At 36.6% G+C, this 23,822-nt stretch overlaps 1 protein-coding gene across 2 annotated transcripts in view; it reads left to right on the plus strand.

Annotated features, from left to right (window-relative positions):
• LOC131899055 (uncharacterized) overlaps positions 1–23,822 on the plus strand; it is a 372,739-nt gene that overhangs the window by 337,009 nt on the left and 11,908 nt on the right. For both annotated transcript variants that reach the window (XM_059250423.1, XM_059250424.1), the window contains exons 23-24: positions 17,105–17,169; positions 18,679–18,779. In XM_059250423.1, coding sequence (XP_059106406.1) covers positions 17,105–17,169; positions 18,679–18,779 — 166 coding nt within the window. The remainder of the gene's footprint in view (positions 1–17,104; positions 17,170–18,678; positions 18,780–23,822) is intronic.

Consider the following 23,822-nt stretch of genomic DNA (forward strand, 5'->3'; position numbering starts at 1 on the left):
AAGCATCTGTAGGACATATACAAAAGAAAGAAAGGAATGTCATTGAATATCACTATAACAAAGTGAATAAAAATAAAAATAAGGTTACAACTTTAATATATTTTCTACAATTGCAATGATAACCAGAAGGAAAGCATCTGTAGGACATATACAAAAGGAAGAAAGGAATGTCATTGAATATCACTATAACAAAGTGAATAAAATTCAAAGGAAAGCAGGAAGAGAAGAACAAGACACAATACATGTAGAAAAAAACTAACAAATGTCAGTAGTAAGTCCTTCAACATCAGTAGTTACATTTAATTGGAATAAATTCTATAGTCAAAGGACAAATTGTCTGAATTCATTTTTAAAAATAACAGATTTGAACCATACTATGTCAGTGCACATAGGATACACATGGATAGAAAATGGAGGGACAAAAAAAGTTTCCCTTGGAAATGGAAACTAATTGAAAGCACAGATATCCAAATTTGTATCAGAAAAAAATAGAATTTAAATTAAAAATTGCTTTAAAAGCATAAGGGCAAGGTGAAGACACTTGTTGCCAAGACTGATGACTGAACTACAACCCCAGGATCTATGTGGTAACAAGAGCACACTGACTCCCAATGTGCAGGTTTTCCTCTGACTACCTCATTCATACTATAGTACATGTGCCATTGTTTGTGTATGCCCACACAAGCATGAATGCATGCAGAGACAAGCAAATGCAAAAACACACATTATTAAGTAATCATGGGAAATTATCTAGGATGGACCACTCAGTTTGCCACAAAATAAGATTCAGTGTATTTTAAAAGAATTAAAGTTTTAAAAGTATCTTTCCTTATAAAGGGAAGAAAAATAAAGATTTTTTACAAATAATTAATTCAGAACCCTTAATTCATTTGATATCAAAAAAAGACTCTCAACACATTTTATTAAAAGAAATCTATGTGAATGTATCTTCTAAATCAAAAGAACAACAGAATTTTATTAAATTTGTTAAAATTTAAAGTCAATTTTGTTTTAAATTTAGCCATCCATAAACCAATTGAATATTAATGCACTGTTTTCATCTCAATAGAGAAGGAGCATAGAATTAGAGATCAAAAAGTTTAAGGAAAAGTAAATTTATTCATCATTCAAAAGCAGTATTTCAAAAGCTGGGAATGGAATTATAAACTGGAAGCTCCAAATGGTGGCTATTATCTGATGAAGTACATAGAAATATATCATTTTATCATGTAGAAACTTACAGATGACTCTAGTAAACATACCCTTATTACAGCTAAGTAAATCTGAGGTTTCATTGTTTTAAAATATGATTGAACTTATAAATCTCTAATGCAGCAAAAAATAAACTGTAGTATGTGATATTGTTATGAGTAAAGCGTTTATTCCTTCTATAATAGGTATCACGATAATACCTAGGGAACTTAAGGGACATATTAGACAAGAAAAAAGACAAGGCTAGAATTTTATGTAGAAAGTTTCTCTAGAGTATACATGTATAAAAGACTGACAAATATTTTTGATTAAAGATTATAGGCTTCCTATACTAAGAGCCTGTAGGATATAGATATGATAGGATGAAAGGGTAGATTATTGAATCTACTTTTAAAAAGCAGCAACTTGTTTAAAAATATTTTACATTGCTATGGATTTTAATTTATTGATATAAATTTAGAGTTGGTTTTCTTATACTATATATAAATATTTCTACTCTCATTTAAATTTAACTCATTTAAATTATAATGGATAATTAAGAAATACAGATTAATATTAGTCTTCTATGATAGTCAAACTTATAGTCATGTTAAGTTCTCTAGGTATACATAGATATAATTCAATTAGGTAGGTAATCTTCAAACCCTTCAAAGACCTACAGAATATGGCATTTAAAATGTTTTAAAAACTCAGACTTTCTGGATAATGAGACATGCCTGCTCCTGGCTGCAACAATTTACTTCAAAGAGGAAGATGGGCATTGAAGACACTCCATATGGAGTTTATCTTCTTCTTGACAAAAATAACCATTTGGGCAAGAAACTGTTCTTGCCTGGACTGCTTGACAAAATGTTGTATCTGGACATACAGGACCCATAGGATGGTGGCCAGTGAACATTGTAAGGTGAGATAGTCCTTCAGTTTCCTGCTTCACAGAAGAAACTGCCAGACATTCTACAGGACACAGAAAAGAGCAAAATCAGAGAACATGGGGAACTCTAATTACTTGCTTGTGGCCCATAGCTTGCTCTGCCTGCTTTTATATATACTCCAGAACCATCTCTCTGGGTGGCACCTCCTTTTTTATTAAGGAATTTTGTATTCATTTTACATACCAACCACAGTTCTCCCTATCAACCCTCCTCCCACCCCTCCCATCTTCCCCCCCCAACCCACGCCCTATCCCTCCTGCAATAAGGCAAGGTCTCCCATGGCGAGTCTGCAGAGCCTGATACATTCAATAGAGGCATGTCCAAGCCCCTCCTCCTGCACCAAGGCTGTGCAAGGTGTCCAACCATAGGTAGTGGGCTCCAAAAAGCCAGCTCATGCACCAGGGTTGGATCCTGTTCCTACTGCCAGGGGGCCCCTTAAGCAGATAGAGCTATACAACTGTCTCACTTATGCGAAGAGCCTAGTCCAGGTCCATAGAGGCTCCACAGCTGTTGGTCTAAAGTTCATGAGTTTCCACTAGTTCGGTTTGGTTGTCTCTGTACATTTGCCCATCATGATCTTGATGCCCTTGCTCATAGAATCCCTCTTGTCTCTTTGACTGGACTCCTAGAGCTCAGCTTGATACTTGGCTGTGGATCTCTGCATCTACTCCCATCAGTTACTGGATGAAGGCTCTATGATGACAGGGTATTCACTGATCTTATTTAGATAGAAATATAGAAGAGAGAGACAGTTAGAAACACAGGAGCCTCAGGAGGGCCTGCGTCAAAACCCACCCGCCCCTTCTGTCTCTACTAAAGGGCTTTTAAGGGAATGTCAAGGGGTAGAGCAAAAGACCTCCCCAGCACAGCCAAGTGCAGACCACCCCAGGCACCTGGTGACCATGCACATGGACAAGCCATCCCCTAATGCAGCCCTGCTGTGTAAAGCAAGCTCAGATCTCACTAGGAAGCTTTTGTGGGCTCCTACAGGTCCCTCCTCTTAATTTTTTAAAGAGCCCATCAGGCCCCTCAGATAAGCTGGGTCTGTCTTAGGTCGTCCCTTTCAGTCAGACAAACCTTACCCATCTTGGAGGTACATGTTCCATCAAGTGCCCTCTGTCTTAGGTTGAGAAGCTGGCAAGAAGAACCTTGCCCGTCCCTGACTCTCAGCCTTTGGCAGGAGGGGGTACTGAGTTTAACTCAGCTGTGGCCCAGGTTCCTATGGAGCTTACAATCACCACAGCAATCTCCATAGCTGTCACACCTCACAGCATAGGAGTAGAGGATGATAAGGATGGCATTTCTTTTTTAGAATTGATGTTAATATGTCTATAACAGCCTTACCTGTGCCAAGCCCTCTTTAAATCAATAAACTCTTGATACAAACTGCATCAGATAAATTAACATCAAGCTTAAAGATTCCCTTAGCTTCTACCAAACTGTGGTTCATTAATGTCAATATAATTCTAGTAAAAAACATTACATATTTACAACTATCATGATTATTTACTATACGTATTTACAACTAGCATAGCCATTTACTATGTGTATTTACATGTCTTACAAACTTACATCACTACATATTTACAACTCTTTACAAGCTTACTTATTTGTACTTCTTACAAATTTATATTCAAGAAAAAACTCTATATAACTATCTTACAAGCTTATATTCAAGAAAAAATCTCTATATAACTATCTTATAAACTTATATTAGCACATATCTGTTAAAAGAACTACTTACCAAGCTTATATGTAAGAGAAAATTCTATAGAACTATACAGACATCTAGAACTAATGTATACTAGCAAGCATCTAAAAGAGATTGCTTAGTATTTTGAAGAGATTTCTTAACACCTAGAAGAGATTTCTTAGCTAAACTATTAGCAAGACAAGAAGTACACAAATCATTTCTAAAGTCAGAGTTCATAGTAAAGTTCAGAGTTTATAGTCACTTTTGATATCATTCTGAAAGTTCTCCTAACAGTTGGAAACAAGAGCCTAATTCATCAATGACTCCCTCAACCCTGGGATTTAGTGAGTGCTATGGCTATGGAGTTGTAACACTTGTTTCTAGGGGGCTGTAACACTCGGGACAATGCCACTCCCCCAAAGTCACTTGTCCTGCTGAGCTCTCTCAGCTGTTCCAGAACTGTCAGAGATGCGCTCAGTGGCAGACAGTTTTTAGCTAGGAGCTGTCCCTTTACCCAACTCATTGCAACTCCTCTGTGCCACAATTCAGACTAACATTTCTGTTACAGCAGAACTTTCAGTTTGCTCTACCAAAAAGCCTCGCCTCAGGATGAGGGTGAAATTACTGTATTGAACTGCCATAAAGTTCTTAGCAAAAACTCCTTGTGCAGCTATTACACACTGTCTCAAGCCTGCATTGATTTGCCACTAGTCAGACAAAAGTGGTGTGGCTCGGAGTTCCGTTTCTTATCAGCTTTTCATTGGAGCTGATATTCCTCTGTTCATACTCATCACCAAACTCTCAGACAATTATCCCCCTTCTTAATTTTTTTAAAGCTATATTTACCATAAGTTCTTCTAACAATACTGATGTTTCTGATAAATTTATATTAGCCCAATATTTCTGGAAAGATTATTTGTTCACCAAAACTGCTACTGTTAAATGGTGTCAAGAACATAGATGTTGTTTCATGAAACACATCCTTCATTAGCTTAATCTGAGGAAGAACATTTTCATGATCTAGTATTCTTAACTCATTCATTAGCTTCTCAACCCCTGATGTTATTTTTATTAGCAGCTGTGATATACTCTGATTATGAGTCATTCAGCTTAGACTGTAGTTGTAAGTTTTCAACCTTCAGTATTTGACCTATTTTTCCTATTATTACATTTATCAGTGAATTCACTAAGCAAGCATTCTAATTTAGCATTGCTTTCTTATAGGAAACTTTCAAGTGAAGCAACTCTATTTTGTAAGACAGCTAGATTTTCTGAAGCTTGGTTCACATCTACAAAGCAATTTTCTATAGGAAAATTTTGTGGGCTCCCACAATCATGGTATTACCCTCACTGATCCCCCACTCTGTCCCTGCTCCAGCTTGACCATCCTGTTCCCTCATGTTCTCATTCCCCATCCCCACCCTCTATTGCTTCACCTCATCCCCAATTTACTCATAGAGATCTCCTCTGTTTCTCCTTCCTGGGGCAATCCATGCATCCCTCTTAGGATCTTCCTTGTTAGCTAGCTTCCCTGGAGCTATGGATTATAGTCTGGTTATCCTTTGCTTTACATTTAGTATCCACTTATGAGTGAGTACATACCATATTTATCATTCTGAGTCTTGGTTACCTCACTCAGGACAATATTTTCTAGTTCCATCTATTTGCCTGCAAATTTCATGATGTCACTGTTTTTTTTACTGCTGAGTAGTATTCCGTTGTATATATGTATCACAATTTCTTTATCCAGTCTTTGGTTGAGGGGCATCTTGGTTGTTTCCAGGTGCTGGCTATTACAAATAATGTTGCTATGAACATAGTTGAGCATTTATCAATAAAATGCCCTAGAGACATGCCTACAGGCCAATTCTTTAGAGATATTTTCTGAATTAAGATTCCATCTTCCCCAGTGCCTCTCATTTGTGTCAAGTTAATAAAAAGAAAACTAAACAGCATAATCACATACACAAAAAATAAGATCAAAAATTAACAACTGAAATTTACCCTTTTAAGTACAGTTAAACAAGTTAAACCTAAATCTAGAATAAAGGGCATGATCATTATTAGAACTGATGTTAATGAGTTTTGTTGCCAGCACCCACATAGGGCATCTCAAAACCCCAGCCATAAAAGTCCTAATACTGTTAAATTCCTAGAGTAATGAAATTCACAAATATAAATTGAGCCATGGGAACACAGCAAATAAAGGTGTTTGGTGGAGATAAATTTCAATTCTGCATTATTTAAAGCTTCTGATAGCTATTTAACAGCAATGTAACAGTATTTATCACTAATTAACTGTATATGAAAATGGTTAAAATGATATATTTTATTGTGATTTTTTTATTACAGTTGAATTAAAATTACCCCATATAATTTGCTATGTAAACAATTTCAAAGCTATATTAATAGTTCAATAGATACCAAAATAGCATATGACAATATCAATTACTGATAACAACTCACAACACAAGGAATGGAAGGGAATTTTCTTGATTTGATTAAAAAATAGCCATAAATAAAATAAATTTAACATCCTAATTATTCTTGGAATAACTATTTCACTATAAGGTCAAGAAGAAAGCTATGCTATCTATTCTTATCATATATTCATTATACTTTATATTTTATTCCATGCTGTCAAGAAAAAAAGGTGAATAAATAGAGGGATTTTTATTCACAGATGTCCTGATTATCTTTATATAAAATTGATCCAAATGATTTTGAAAGTTATGTGTAATAAGAGAAGTGAGCAATTTAAAATTAATGTAAAAAAGTCATTTGTATTTTCTTATTTCAGCATCAAACAATCAGAAATTAAAATTCTAAAATGTCGTTTAAAATAGTATCCAAATATATTAAATGCTTGAATGAGCCAGCAAGACCACTTACTAGATAAGTGTGTTTACTGCCAAGCCTGATGACCTGAGTTTGATCCTCAAGTTCCACATGCCAGAGGGACAGAATGAACTGAAAGTTGTCACAAGCTTTGACACACTCATGATCACATGCATACGCATATTCAAAATAATTAAAATGTAATAATTTTTAAGTATTTTAACTCTTTGGAGATTACCATGAAAAAATATGTATAAAAAGTATATATCAGAAAATGAGAAATATTGCTGAAGTATTTTAAAGTACTTTTAGAGGAAAAAACATACCATTATGTTAGTATTAAGACTATTTCTTCTTAAAATCATTTATAGTTGTCATTGTAATTCAAGAAAAAAATTACTTACTTTAAAGTAGAAATTGGCAAACTGAATATAAACGTCATATGAAATTGAAAAATATTTATAATAGCCAAACATATTTTTACAGTATAATAAAGTTTGATATCTACCACAACCTGATTTCAAAACTTTATATAAAACTATTAAATAAAGACAATGTGGTATTAATAGAGAACTGAGGATGTAGGTCAGTTGGTCAAGTGCTTGCTTAGTATACAAGAAGTACCCCCGTTTGATCCCCAGAACTATATAAACCAGGCATGGTTCATTTATAGTTGTCATTGCCTATAATCTCAGCATTTGGAGGCAGAGGAAGGAAGAAGAGAAGTCAGGGTCATCCTCTACAGAGCAAGTTTAAGGCCAGCTTGAGATACATGCAGCCCTACGCTTGCATGCATACACACACACACTCACACACCAAAGAAAAGAAGCAGAAAAATAGGATAGATTTTTGTAATAGTGGGCAGAACAGATATTCTATAAAATAATATAATCACAGCCCACAAACATACTGACCAATTGGACCATTGAAATAAAAAAAAATCTTATTTTTGAGTGATAATAATTAAGAAAATTAAAACACAAACCACAGAAGAAAAAGTATTTGCAAATCATGTATTTAAATATACTTATATCCAAAATACACAAAGAATTCTCAAAATTCAATGAATGAATAGAAAAATTATAAATAAACAAAAGATTTGACCTAATATGTGGTTATCAAAGACATTCAGGTAATCACAAAAAAATAATTTCCAACATCTTTCAGTCATTGTACCACTTACTAAAAATGGTCAAAATTTAAAAGAAAAAGCACTGAAAATTCAGACTGCTATTGAAAGCACAGAGTAACTGGAATATCCACACATTGCTGCTAGAAATGGAAATGCTGCAAATTATTTTAGAAAGCAGAAGTCAAACATATACTCTGTTGCTGTGGGATGTTCTGTATGGCAAATGTGTTGCTAATTAGTCAATAAATAAAACACTGATTGGTCGGGTCTGAGTGGCTGTGGGACTGGCAGGTGAGAGAGATTTGCCCTGACAGTGGGCCAGGCAGGAAAACTTAAGCTACACTCTGTACATGATCCAGCCATTCCAGCTTGTGCAGTTGTCCCAAAGAAATAAAATTATATGGCTGCACAAAGTCTTGTAAGACAAGAGTCTCATGAGTATGATCTGTGAAAACCAGCTTCACCTTGACATAATATGCCTTAGGCAATGAAATAAGGCTCCCTTTGTGGCATTAAATTTGTGTTTCGATAAGATACCACATTGAAAGAATACTTGTATGATTTTTTTTATTCTTAAAAATTTGACAGTTCATTATACACAATGAAAATATTATAGTGACTATGTAAAGAAAGAATATGCCCTTATAATGACATGCTAAGAGAGGAATTATGTCAGATGAACATTAAAGAGGCTTTGAACTATTATTGAAGGTTTATCAAATGAACAATACAGTGTACCTCCACTTTTTATTTTTATTGTGGTGTGCTGTTTTAGTGGCCCTGAAATGTTTCTGAGCTGAAAGTGAGGTAAACAAATTAGAATTGTAATCTTTCTCTAATTGCTATCTAATATAGTCTCAAAGACTAGAATTAGTCTTTGTATAAATTATATTATTTGATGTGTAACAAATGCATACATCATCTAGAAAATATTGAGTGCCTAGTATATAGTAAGTAATAAGAGGACAAAAATGATGAAGGCCATCTCTCTCATCAAAAATTGATGAAATAGGTTAAGAGGATGAATATTTTTTTAATTAGCAAGGCAGTATAATATATGCTGCAATAGAGATGTGGAAAGAAGATCAGTTCTCCCTGGAGAGGACTGAAAGAGACAGCACTGAAGTTTAGAATTTAGCCTGAAGGGGATGGAAAGTTACTGAAAACTTTTAAGCATCAACTTTGGTTGTGATTGATTTATGCTTAAAGGAGATCATTCTGCATAATAGTATTGAAGATAGATTTAACAGTGACAAAATTGACAGCATGTATGATCATTAAAAATATCATAAGTAAGTGTTGTGATTCATGTCTATAATCCCACAACTCGGGAGGATAAGGGAGAAGGATTGGTGGAATGCAATTATGCTTCTAGCCATTAGGGAAACTGAAGAATTATGAGTTTGAGGTAAGGCCAACCTGGACTACATAGACAATTTAACAATATTCTGACTTAAAAATATATAATGGGAGCCAGGTGACAAATGATTCTATTTTAACTGAAGTGAGCCACACTGAAGATGAAATATTGTTGTATATAGAAATGTATATTCCACAGACATGATCACAAAAAGGATCTGGAGGGCATGACCACATTTTCTCCTTTAGAGAACTCAAATAAATTTGGTTCTCTTAGTATCCTGCCCAATAAAAAAGATTAGAATTGATGTCTTCCAATTTTTTGATAATAATTTCAATCTCATCCTTATCAGATAAAAGAAAATTCTGGAAGCTAACTTCAAAAACTTGCAATGTTATATATGTTCCTTTAAAATTTAACATTTATGACAATAATATGAATAGTTCATTCATAAGTACAGAAACTATGTTCACAGATCATATAATAAGACATTTGGAGAAGTTCCTTTCAGTGAGTTAGATGTTTTTATCTTAATAGTAGAAGACCCACTCTGACAGCCATATCCTTTTCTTTGTAAAGTATTGTCAAAGTAGTGCTCTCCTAAATCAGTTGGATAGATATTAGATGAATAGTTCTGCAAGAATAAAAAAGGAGATTTTCATAACTAAAGAATATCCAGTAGAAGTGGAACTGTGACCTGATATGTGTAATATAACAACAAAAATTACAAATTATTTTATTAAATTACTGCACTCAGTTCACCAAAATGAATTGATACACCTAACACAAAAATGTAGCTGGAGATTTCTCCAGTCCCACAGGGGCCCACAGCCACTCAGACCCAAGTAAACACACAGAGACTTATATTGCTTATAAACTGTATGGCCGTGGCAAGCTTCTTGCTATCTAGTTCTTATATCTTAAATTAACCCATTTCTATTAATCTATAAGTTGCCACGTGGCTTGTGGCTTACCAGTACTTTATATCTTACTTCTCATAGCAGCAGTGGCTGGCAGCGTCTCCTGACTCAGCATTCTACTTCCCAGAATTCTCCTCTCTGCTTATTCCGCCTATACTATACTTCCTGCCTGGCTACTGGCCAATCAGCGTTTTATTTATCAATCAATCAGAGCAACACATTCACAGCATAGAGAAAGACATCCCCAGCACACCAACATATTTTATGATAATTATTTGGCTTTATATTTCTACACATATAATCAATAGCTATATTGGAAACCCTGAAGGAAATATGGTGTTGCATGGCTATTTTTGTTATTGGAACAATCATTCCAGACAAACAAAACTGTTTCTATAAGAACAACTAAAGGATAGAAATAGGGCTTGTAGCTAGAGTTTTCCTGCCTGGCCCACAGTCAGGACAAATCTCTCTCACCCGCCAGTCCCACAGCCGCTCAAACCCAACCAAGTAAACACAGAGACTTATATTGCTTACAAACTGTATGGCCATACCAGGCTTCTTGCTAACTGTTCTTATATCTTAAATTAATCCATTTCTATAAATCTATACCTTGCCACGTGGCTAGTGGCTTACCGGCATCTTCACATGCAGCTTGTCATCGTGGTGGCTGGCAGTGTCTCTGACTCAGCCTTCCACTTCCCAGAATTCTTCTCCTCCTTGTCCCGCCTATACTTCCTCCTGCCTGACTACTGGCCAATCAGTGTTTTATTTACTAACCAATCAAAGCAACACATTTGCCATACAGAACATTCCACAGCACTTCCCCTTTTCTTTTTTTTTTTCAAAAAGGAAGGTTTTAACCTTAACAAAGTAAAATTACATATAATTTGGGAATTTGGGCGTAGCTTCTCTTACTACTTCCTGCTGGAGGGGAGCACTGTATCTTATGGAGACACAAAGAAAATTTTAGGATTATGGAATAGTCCATGAGGCTGTATTGTCTGAGCCAGTTGCCTTCAAACCATTCTGGATGTTGGATCATCTGGGCCATGGTGTCATCAGAGACCTTTTAGGGGGTCTTGGTTGATCAAACCTGATGTATCTTAATCTGGAACAAATCCATAGCCTCTTGCTTTCTGTGGAAACAAAAGCAGAGACTCTTTTCCAAGGCAACATATCCTTATATCCAAATTTTGAAGTCAAAGTATCTTTAAAATATACATATTGGTTTAAGTCAACATCTTTTACGATCAAATGTTTTTTTGCAGTTAAAAATCCCAAAGACAACACAATCCAGATTCTCTGTGTAATATTCATCTTTACATGGCTTATTTTTTATATTAATTTTACTATCTCTTTAAAGACTTTATTTTTATATAGTTTATATAACTGTATATATCACCTTTTTTGTCTCTTTCAAGCCTACATATATTTTACACACATTGTAAACTATTACATCTGAATCTGTCTTATTGTGAATCTATTGCTTTAAACTGTAGCATTTTTAAGACTGAAATGGTGCTATGGCTGCTGGCTCTGCCCACCTCAGCTTCCAAACATGGCGGTGGTATGTTTACCACCAGCTCTGGGAGCTATCGTGGGTCTATGCATTTATCCAAGCAGCGTGTAGCCCAGAAACCTCTTTTTTTTTTTTGTTTTGTACTAGCAAAGGCTAAATCCGCCACGCAGCTTAATGTGCCACTTGCAGAGGCCTCATTCCCGCCATACGGCAGGTCGAGTGCGCACGCTAGGAACCCACCAGTAGCTCAAACAAAATGATGGCTTTAGTTGACAAAATCAGTTCAACCAACAAGTGAGGGAAACATTGTGAGACATAATCTCACTACAGATCTCATACTGCCCTTGCTCTAATAAGATAGCTATGCATGCTCACATCAAATAACCCATCTTCATGCCTCAGTCTCCCGACTTTTGAGATTACAGGCATGAACCACAGTGCCCAGACCCACTAGGAAGATATTTTGACATTTTTTAAAGCATTAAAATAGCACATTTTGTTGTTGTCATTGTTTCTTTTTTGAAATTCCTTGCATAATTTAGTTCCTCTCTGTTGACAAAGAATAATGACAAATAGATTGTAGAAGTAAAACTGGATTAGAGATTACCAAAAAAAAAATGCAGATATATTATCCTTAAAACATCTCTGATCTAGTTCTATAAATACTTTGTAAAAGTAATATATTTATATGAAATAATTGATCAGTAAGGATCAAAAAATGTTCTGACTGTTTTTTTAAAAATAGTATTTATTCATAGTACTGCTCCTTCAGCTTTGGTAGCCTGGGTCCACTATGATCTCAGGATCAGTTTCTCTCTATTTTCCCAATATGCTTGTATAGCAACAATATATTAAAATTTTCTCAGTCTCCTTTTTTGACTATATTTTTATCTTCAAAATCATGTATAAAAAATTCAATATCAAATGGATTATTTACTGTATTTTTTTTAATAAATGAGAGAGGCGTATTTGTGAACAGAAACATAAAACACATTACTGACAATTTTTCATTTTTCAATTCTATTTTAATTTCAGCAATGCTAACTAATAGACTTTCTGACTAGATCCTCTGCAAAAGTGAGACCGTTGTGTAGCTTGATCTGTTTAAGGGACCCCCTGGCATTAGGATTAGGATCTATCCTTGGTGTATGAGCTGGCTTTTTGGAGCCCACTACCTATGATGGGACACCTCGCAGAGCCTTGAGGCAGGGGAAGGGCTAAAAAAAAATAGTATTTATTATTTTAAAAATGTATACATTATCTACCAGAGTCACCAAAAAAATGTGAAAGAAAATTTCAAACATATATACAATGTGGTTTGATTATATCCACCACCAGTAGCTCTTTCCATGTCTGTGAGGATTCTTCCAACATGTCTTCCTCCCAACTTCATGCTCTCATCTTTTTAATAGCCCACTGAGTCCAATTAGTACTGCTCATATGCACATGGGTGTAGGACTATCCATTAGGGCATGGGCAACCTTTCAGCAGTCACAGCCCCAAGAAGAATTACAACCTTAGCATTCAATATATGCCACTAATTCCTCAGCTAGGTCTAGGGCCTTGGAAACTCTCCTCAGTCCATGTTGGAATTTTAACTGGATTAATCTTGTGCAGGTTTCTGGCAGGCAACAACAGCTGCTGTGAGGTCATGTATACAATGGCCATGTCATATTGAGAATACAACATTTCCCAACTGTCCTCCCTATTCTCCAATTTTTATATTCTGCCCCCTATTCTGAGAGATTACCTGAGCTTTGGTTGGGAGGATATTGACCCGGCTTTGGCTGAAAACTCAGTCATATATTCTCAGCATTTTTATTATGAATCTCTGCATAAACCTCTACCCACTCCAAAAAAAGAAGAAGATATTTCTCTGGAAAAAGTTGAGAGCAGCAGCCGGGTGGTGGTGGCACATGCCCTTAACCCCAGCACTCCAGGAGAATCTCTATGAGTTCAAGACCAGCTTTGATCTACAAGTGAGTTCCAAGACAGGCTCCAAAGCTACACAGGGAAACCCTGTCTTGAAAAACGAAAAAAAAAAGTTAAGCGCACAAGTATATGCAAGTATATGGGTATAACCGCATATTTAGAAGACAGTTTGACAACCTGACCATTTAGTACAACAGCAGTAGTTTATTCCTCCTTAGGACCTATGTCCTCCCCAGACATGGGTTTTTGACAAGGTTTATGAGAATCTCTCAGGCAGGCCACAAAGCCAACCAAAAAGTGTTGGTTACTACCACAGCCACCATACTATTGTTCCACCAGTGAGCACATTTTGCCTCACAGGTCAATATTGTAGCCTCCCATGTCCAGTGAAAGTAAAATCATTAATGTCTTTTCTCCCCCAGTAGCTGACTGCCTAACACCTTCCAGCAGTATTGAATCTAGGTAACACACACAGAGTTACCTTTCCAGTTTGAGATTGATATCTGTAGGCCAGTGGGAAGATACCTAAAAATGAGTCTGTACAGTCCTAGTAGAGACGGGCAGAGTGAGGGGTGCACCTGGATTAGAGATAAAGATCTTTATTAGTCATGACCCTGCAGGTAGAATGAGTTTCACTCATGTCAGTTCCCCTTACCACCTCTCAATTCAGGAGAGTAGACCAGCTGAGTACTGCACTCACTGTCTTTGTGCTGCAGTTGAGAAGCCAGTGTTCTTTAGGGGCTGCTGCCAGGCCTGCCCAAACTTTGATCCAGTGGTATACTTTCTTATTAACCTACTCAGGCAAAAACTTCTTTTCTACATGGGAGGAACCGCTATCTTCCAAAATATTTTTTCATTTATTTAATTATTTATTCTTCTCTCACATACTACATCCCAACTGTAGTTTCCCCTCCCTCCTTTCTTCCTAGTCCCTGCCCTCCCCTCTCCCCCAGATCCACTCCTCCTCCTTTCCCTTCAGAGAAGGTCAGGACTCCCAGGGATATGAACCAAACATAGCATATCAAGTTATGACTAGGCACAAACCCTTGTATCAAGGGAGGACAGGGCAACCCAGTAGGAGGAAAAGGGTCCCAAAAGCAGGCAAAAATATATTTTAATGCTGTTTTAAAAAGAAATAAAGAATATATTCAATATGACTCATACCTTTTAAGAATTTCACTTTATAAACCCCAACACAAGTTTTGTATTTATTTTCAGTTTTTGTTTGATTTAATAATATTATTCAATAAAATCACATTATTAAAGATCACTTAGTATGCCTGTAAGAACATTTATATTTTAAAGTTTAAAAATCAATAGTCCAGCCGGGCGGTGGTGGCGCACGCCTTTAATCTCAGCACTTGGGAGGCAGAGCCAGGCGGATCTCTGTGAGTTCAAGGCCAGCCTGGGCTACCAAGTGAGTTCCAGGAAAGGCGCAAAGCTACACAGAAACCCTGTCTTGAAAAAAAAATCAATAGTCCAAGAAAATACTATTAGAAAGTATACATAAATCTCAGGGAGAATTGCAGTCTGATGGTGTTATATGCTTGCATCTACCTGGGCACAGAAGAAAGTTTTTTATGAAAATGTTAGTGTTTACGGAAAATTCCTAATTCCATTAGAATTTATACACCTATGGATGAACCCTCAGTGTAATAAACAAATTTCTATCATATTGACATTTATTCCAGCTTTAGAAGTCCCTATACCCTTTAACAGTCACAGCACTGTTTAAAATTTCAAAGATTCTTCTGAGACTTAAGGTAGTCTCTTAACTGTGATCTCTTATAAAGTTATAAAAATAAGTTACATATTTCATTTTATAAAGGCACAGATTAAATATCCCCATTCCAAAATGGAAGAATGGAGACATTGCAAAGAAAGACTAGAGAAAAGAAAGACAAAAAACTAGCAGGGAAATTATCCAATGATGGAGTGCCATGTTCAGCATCTGGAGCTCATCATGTATTTGTCTGGGCTCAAATGTGTTCCAGTAGCTGTGCCCTTCCGTCTCCGCCACCTAGGTAAAGCCAGCTCTACTCCTACTTGCTTCTTTCAGCATGCCTGCAGCTTTCTTCAGCATATATCCCATGAGCCGGGTATCTTCAGCATTCTGGGGTCTCTGTTGGAACTTAGGCTTCACATTTACCACTTCACCCAGTGTCCTCCTTGCAGGGAATCCAACAATATCACATACCTCCTGGCATCATGACTTTCCATATCCTTGGTAAAGCCTTGATGACCCACTCACTCAGACTTTTTATGTCTGTAAAACAGGTGCCTATAGATGATGCTGCCAAACTCTACTGTCAGCTCAAGATATAGTCTAGCCCCTTGTTGTAGGTGATATTGTCTGAACCTGAAAAAAAAAATACTTCTCTAAGCAGTTATTTTTGAGCAAGGTACTCCTTCAGTAGTATTCTTAATTCAAGCCTGTTCCTTTAAATGAATTTGCATTTCTATAAGTTGAAAGCTTCAAGAGGTGAGGTCTTACACTCTTTCCTATTTCAGTACAGAGATCTACCCACACTCTTTGTCTCTGCCCCCTGCCCCCTCCTGTGTGCATGTGAAATGGGGTTTCACTCTGTTGCTCTGGCTAGCCTAGAACTCACTATGTAGGTCAGTCTGGCCTAGAACTCACAGAGGTCAATCTACCTATCTTTGGTTCTTGAGTGCTGCTGGGATTAAAGGCTTACACCAGCACACTCTGGATAGGTTTATCCTTATTGTTCCAATCAATGTAACAATTAAAATTTCTTTCACTTCTGCCTTGTCAGAAACTTTAAATGTGTTCATATACCTTTACTCACTAAACTGCACAAATACGTTTCTCATTTTTGTGCCTTACTTATGGCCTTTTCTCACAGTAGACTTGTATAAACAGCAGTCATGCCATAGCCTGAATGCTATCCTATCTTTAAATTTCCTCTGCCAAACAAATTAATCCATTACCTTTCAGGGCATAGGTAGAATGGAGCCAGATACTTGGCTAAAATGTTAACTGAATGGCCTCTCTTACAGTTCCTGAGAGAGTCCTTCTATCTTCTGAAACCTCATGAGCTGAGTGAGCCTCTGCTATCCATGTTTCTCTTTGTATTCTGGTATTCTGAACTATATATGACTTAGTTTTACATTTTCATATACCATCATGCCACTTCTAATTCATCTTGAAATTTTGGCCATAAATATTATTATTGGCATATCAGCAATTTATTCCCTTATTGATGATGTAGCTTAGATGATTTGAAATATTCAGTGATGCAGCTTTATTTTATGTCATAATGAGAGATGCTTCTATAATTATTGTATTTGTCTCAAATAATTATCTTCATTTGTTTTAGTTCTAGTTGTGGCTATATTAAAAACTTCTTCCTAATGGGAGCTATTATTTATAGACACCATTGACATTTGATGTGAAAGTTTCATTCTTTTGAATTTTAATATGTTTCAATGAGAATAACAGCAGTTCTTAGCTCTTGTAAATATCATAGTTACTCAATAATTATTGGATGTCCTATTAACTGATTCCTTCTCTCCCCTGCCCTCCCTCGTTATTTTTTCAGTTGGATTTGTCAGATGTTACAGCTAGCACTTGGTTCTTCCTTTGGAGATGCAGCTGCTAATGCAGGTAATGATTTCAAAGTTCCAAATATTTATGCCACTAAAATGCATAAATAGGCCAGGTAATGATAGCACACACCTTTAATCCTAGGACTTGAGAAACAGAGGCAGGTGGATCTCTGTGAGTTTGAGACCATCATGGTCTACAGAGCAAGTTCCAGGACAGGCAATGTTACACAGAGAAACCCTGTCTTGAACCACCATATACACCAGCAAAATAAAAGCAGAAATATTATTTAAATTTAAATGATAAATTTATCATTATCACAGCTTTCCATACATGATATCACCTAAAGATTAGCAGAAGTTTTACTATATAATGTATTTATCAAATACAAGACAATTGCTATTCAAATATTTATTAAAGAATCATTGAATAGTATCAAAATGTTTTTATTTCTAAAACTTGGCTGAAACTAACATATAGAAACAAGTGAAATATTATATCATGCTTTAGAGAGAAAATTGGCTTGTTATATCTAGAAATGGGGATTTTATAGATACAACTTCCTTTTATATGCTTATTACTTTCTTTCTTGAATGGCATATGATTCAAAGAATAAATAAATGACCTGTTCACTAATGAATCATGAATATAGTGTATAATCATGTCTATGCTCTCATGTAATACTAAATATAATTGTATAATTGGATTCTTTCTAGTTGAAAAAGTTGAGAATAGGGAACATTACCTAGAGATATTCAGTTCCCTCCAAAATGAATAAATATGATTTAATCACTTCTGGTTATAGAGGAATAACTTACAATTTTCTTGAGACTAAGAAAGCAAGAATCATCTTGAAAATATTGTCTTGTATATTTTTCCAATAATTTTTAAAAATATCTCATATAATCTGATCTAAAAGTAAAGGAAAAAGAATAAAGTTGAGAAAGGCTTATGGGCGAAAACACATATATTTACTTCTTTGTATATTCTTCAACAAGCAATGAAAAATGACTTACTAAATTGTAATATTTGATGATAATCAATTACATTAAAATTTTATTGAAGAATTTGAGCATTGCATGCTTAGAATGGAGTTCATTAATATGAGTAAATAAAAAATAAAATTACTTAAAGAGCTATTCCAGATAGCTATTTTTTTTAGGGACTAATCTGCCAACACACAGAAGCACAGACATACTCAATAATGAAGAGTAGGAAACACAAGATCTCCATTCTTTGCTCACTACTCACTACTGTTTGCGTAGTTGAGCTCAATTCAATTGTCTTAAAAGAGCTCCAGCAAGCAATATCAGTATATAGTAAAAATCCTGAATGCAGCAAAATCAACAGCTATATAATTAAAATGTCAAGACTAGTTGAAGACAGTGGCCTGTGTATACACTAAATAGGCTATGTGATAGAAGGGAAGAAAATAATGTTTATTTTAAAATGTGTTATATTACCTCTATTCAAACTCTAACATATAGGTAATGATATCATGAAATTTCCCAGTCACCAAGTTTGATGATAATAGAGTCTTCAGATTTAGAACCCTATGTTTTCTTACAGAATACAGACATATGAGTGCTAAGCTTTATGAAAAATGTGTTATGGCCTTAAAGAGAAACTTCCCTGTGATTTGGTGTAACTTCTGCCAAGAAGCAACTACCGTAAGTAATATCACTATTTCAATATTGATTAATAGCAGTTAAATTCAGAAAAGTCAGACTTTCTATTATTTAAGAGTATAGTCAGCAGTGCAAAAAGGTATATTCACATCATAATTCAAAGATTCTATATAAAAATCCTTTGTATGAAATATTAATTCCTGTCTAATAATAGAAGAATCCATAGAGGAAAAGTAACAAAAATATGAGGAGAATTCCCCCTTTCACTTTGCTGTTCTACTTACTGTAATTAACACTGGTTTGATATGTGGACATTGAACATACTAGTTTTTATCTTTAACTATTGAAAGGATGATGTCAAGCTAAGTTGAGCATAATAAATATACTTTCAGGTAATAAAGTTATTAGAATATTATTTTAATTAGTTTACAAAAGAATCTCAGTAGTCTATAGCTTCAGGTAGGTTTCTTATTATTTTCTTGATGACTTTGTTTTACATGTAGGGATTTTTTTGTTTATTTGTGTGTGTGTGTGTGTGTGTGTGTGTGTATGTGTATACACCACAGTGCTTATGTAAACATCAGAGAATATTTCTACCCTGTGAGTCTCAGAATTGAAATGAAGATGGCATGTAGCTAGAGTTTTCCTGCCTGGCCCACAGTCAGGACAAATCTCTCTCACCTGCCAGTCCCACAGCTGCTCAGACCCAACCAAGTAAACACAGAGACTTATATTGGTTACAAACTGTATGGCCGTGGCAGGCTTCTTGCTAACTGTTCTTATATCTTAAATTAATCCATTTCTATAAATCTATACCTTGCCAAGTAGCTCGTGGCTTACCAGCATCTTCACATGCTGTTTCTCATCGTGGCGGCTGGCAGTGTCTCCCTCACCCAGCTTCCTGTTCTCTCTATTCTCCTCTCTGTTTGTCCTGCCTATACTTCCTGCCTGGCCACTGGCCAATCAGTGATTTATTTATTGACCAATCAGCAACACATTTGACATACAGACCATCCCACAGCAATGGCACACTTGGCAGGATGCACCTTTACCCATTGAGCCATCTCTGGAGCCCTCCCTTCACATTTTTAGATGCTATATAATACAGATTTTAGGGAAAAAACTGTAGTAAACTAGATAGAGTAGCTCATGCCTATAATATAAACACTTGGGAGGTGGAGGCAGGAGGATTGCCACAAGTCCAGCCTGGGCTACATGGTGAGTTCCATGTTAGCCAAGATACATTGTATGACCATGAAACAAGATGGAGGGAGATGGAGAGTGGAGAAGAAGGAAGGGATAAATAGACAGATGGAGAGGAAAGAAGGAACAAGGAAGAAAAGAAAAAGAGAAAAAAGAAAAAAGGAAAAGAGAATGAAAGAGGGAAGGAAGGTATGGCGGTTTGAATAGGAATGCCCCTCCCCCATAGATTCATGTGTTTGAATACTTGGCCCATAGGGAGTGGCACTATTAGGAGGTGTGGACTTGTTAGAGTAGGTGTGGCCTTGTTGGAGGAAGTGTATCACTGAAGAGACAGGCTTTGAGGTCTCATATATGCATAAGCCACGCCCAGTGTGATAGTCTCTCCTTCTGCTGCCTGAAGATCAAGATGTAGAACACTCAGCTCCTTCTCCAGTACCATGTCTGCTTATATACTGCCATGTCCTGCCATGATGATAATGGACTAAACCTCTGAAATTGTAAGCCAGCTCCAATTAAATGTTTTCCTTATAAGAGTTGCCATGGTCATGGTGTCTCTTCACAGCAATAGAAACCTTAACAAAGAGAGAAGGAGATAGAGGAATGAAGAGCGAGAGAAAGGAAAGAAGGAAATGGGGAGGAAATAAAGCAGAAAGAAAAAAGAAAGGAATGATTGAATTATGAAAAATGGCACATCCAAAACAACATTGTGCTGCTAGAATCCCAAATTGGCTCAACTTCACAAGAACAGCAAATGTAAGACACCTACCAGAAAACTGGTAGAGGAATCTGAAATTGAAATATTTCTAACATCCGTAATTGTACTTCTGTGCCATTGCCCTTAGGATGAGTCTGACCATGATACTGTGTGAAAGCAGTAAGAGCTCTGAAGGGGCTAAACCCAGCCCAGCTGAGTCTATTGGGAAAGTAGAGTGTCTCTGCAACCCATGGACACTCCTCCACTGGAGGAGTAATGGACCCTGAAATTGAGAGATCTGCAGTGTTCTTTCCTTCCGGCTATAATATAACCTTGCAGAGCAAGAAATGCATGGTATTTGGGGAAGGTCATGACAAAATGTGGAACATTGCACAGCACAAAGATATAAAGAACACACCCCAAGCTACACAGACCATGGAGGTAGCAGCAGAAGTATAAGAAAGGAATCTGAAGTTGAGAATTCTCAACATCCCCACCTAAGTTGTAGCCTTTCATACCTCTAGCCCATATAGTTTCTTTACTCTTACTCTACTCCTTCTTATTCTCTTCTTTATTCATCCCTCTTTTCACAAGTTAAATAGTGATACTCTTAGTTCTAAAAGCCAAACAAACAAAAAAAAAACACTATAAACTAAATTTTCCGAACTACTACCATGTTCCCTTATCTCTAAAATTCAAAGGGGACATAGATTAAGAGAACAGTCTCTTCTCCTGCAGCTAATATTGGGGCTGCTGTCATATTCAGTGTATTTGTTACTGTGTTTGGCTTTCTCAGTGAATAAAAACCCAAGTGAAGACAACCCACACAAAAGAAAAAGACTAAAACAGTGAGCAAATGAGGAAAACTACAGACCAAAGAGACTATACAGACCAACAGATATGCAAAATACAACAAAGAAAAGAAAAGCCTATGACAACACTCCACTATAATACCCACACAAGCCAATAGCTTCTCAGCATGAGGGAACAGTGACGAGATAACTGAATGCTGCAAACAATATTTGAATCATACTTTTAAGAAAGAATCAATAACTCTCTTGGTTGCTTTTCCTCTTGCTGTGATAAAAATAGCCAGGCAAAAGCAATATAAGGGAGAAAAGGTTTGTTCTGGCTCATAGTTTGAAGTTAAAACTCACCATAGTAGGAAAATCAAAGTAGTAGAGGCTGGAGGCATCTGGAGACTTTGCATCTGCAATCCAGAAGAGAATAATAAGTGTTTATGCCTATCTCCCTCTCTCCCTTTTATACTGTCCAGGCTCCTTGCCCAGGAAATTGTGCCACTCACAGTGGATAGATCTCCCACTTTAATTAACCTAATAAAGATTATCTCACCCACAGGTGGGTCCAGAGATCCTCCTCCCAGCTGATTATAGATTTCATCGGGCTGACAATTGATTAGCTATCTGAGTTCTATCTCCAGTCAACCTGACACCCAAATGTAGTGGGTAGCTATTCCAGCTTTGACCTTGAAACACTGCCCCTAGAGTGACAGCAGGTAACTGCCACACCTGCCTATAACCTGCCCCTGGGGTGTGGCTGAGAGGGAGTCCCTTAAGACTCAAGGTGCATATGTGTTTGGCCCTTCTGGATGCCTCGTGGTCCTGGAAGCTGGATGGGACACAAAGCCAGAGTTCTCCACTGGATGGTACCTCATCTCTCCTGGATCCTGTAACCAACCCCTATTGGTTGTAAGTTATCCCAGAAATAAACCTCTCTTGACTATCAGATAAATTACATGGAATTGTCTCGTTAATTACATTATTATCCATACTACTTCAGATTATAATCTTCCTTCATTGTACTACAGAAATTGCTCAGTGGTTAAGAACACATGTTACTCTTGCAGAGGAGCTAGTTCAGTTCCCAGCACACAGTGGTTCAGAACCATTTGTAAATCCATTTCCAAGGGATTCGATACTCCCTTCTGGCTTCCACAGGCATGCAAATGTACACATGCATACACATAAAATAAAATAAATCTAGAGCAAGCTTTAAATCATAACCTTCTACCTCTTATCCCCATGTTCTTCTCATGTTCACCCCATGTTCATCTCATAATATGAAAAACAATCCAATTTCATTTTAAAGTCCAAAACTGACATCTCATCTCATCCGAGACCCAAAGAAATCTTATAACTATAAGCTTCTATGAAATAAAAATGTCACATTCCTCCAATATACAATGGCACAGAGTAAACAAACAAGAAAATTTAGCATGACAAGCATCAAATACCATAGCACCACACCAAGCATCTGGAGTTTATGATGAAATTGGCTGGACTACAACGAGCTTAAGCAACCCTGCCCATCTAGATCTGCTACCTGCAAAAAACTCCACATTCCCTAGCTTTCCTCAACAGACATCCATCTCACGGTCCTGTGAGCTACAGTATTCTGGGATCTCCATTGTAACTTAGGATTCACCTTCATAACATCACACAATGGTTTCTCAGAGATTGCTTGGAGATATTTCAACACTGCCACACATTGCTTAGTCACATTTGTGCTCTAAAACATTGGAGCAGGACTCCATGATCCCTTTAATCTTTTGTCCCCCAATTCCTGCAAAATCAAAACCATGTAGATGCTGCTGCCAAGTTCTGCTGCCCATTTGAGATATAAGCTAAGCCCCCTTGGGTCACAGCTTCTGTGTGCTGACCCTGGGGAAACCATTCCTTGTGCAGCTGCCTTTGAGGAGAAAGGAACCCCTTCAGTTTAACCGTTCTTCTTCAAATGAATTTAGATGTTCATAATATGGAATCTCCGATGATTGTGATTTGGTCTTCAGGACCTTTACTGTCATCTCAGTCTATCATAGAAGGTTTCTATTTGATGATGCCTATCTCTTTAAAAATAAAAGTTGCTTTCTTGCACCAGCCTGAAGGTCTCATGGCTTAAAATTTCTTCTGCCAAACAAATCCATTCATTATATTCAAATTGAACTTCACTGAACTTCTTAGGATGAGAGCAGAGAGTAACCAGATACTAGCCCAAATTATCACATGCTAATTTTTGGTGGAGTCCTTATTCTCTTCTGAAACCTTGTGAGCAGGGTCCTACTTTTCTCAAAATTCTTGTCTTCCAAGATTCCATCACAATGGCCCATTAAGCTTTTCTAATATCATTCTAAGGGCTTTTCAAACCCAAAGTTTCAAACCCTTCCACAT

Source organism: Peromyscus eremicus, chromosome X (genome assembly GCF_949786415.1).
Source record: "Peromyscus eremicus chromosome X, PerEre_H2_v1, whole genome shotgun sequence".
In the NCBI taxonomy this organism is placed as follows: Eukaryota; Metazoa; Chordata; class Mammalia; order Rodentia; family Cricetidae; genus Peromyscus; species Peromyscus eremicus.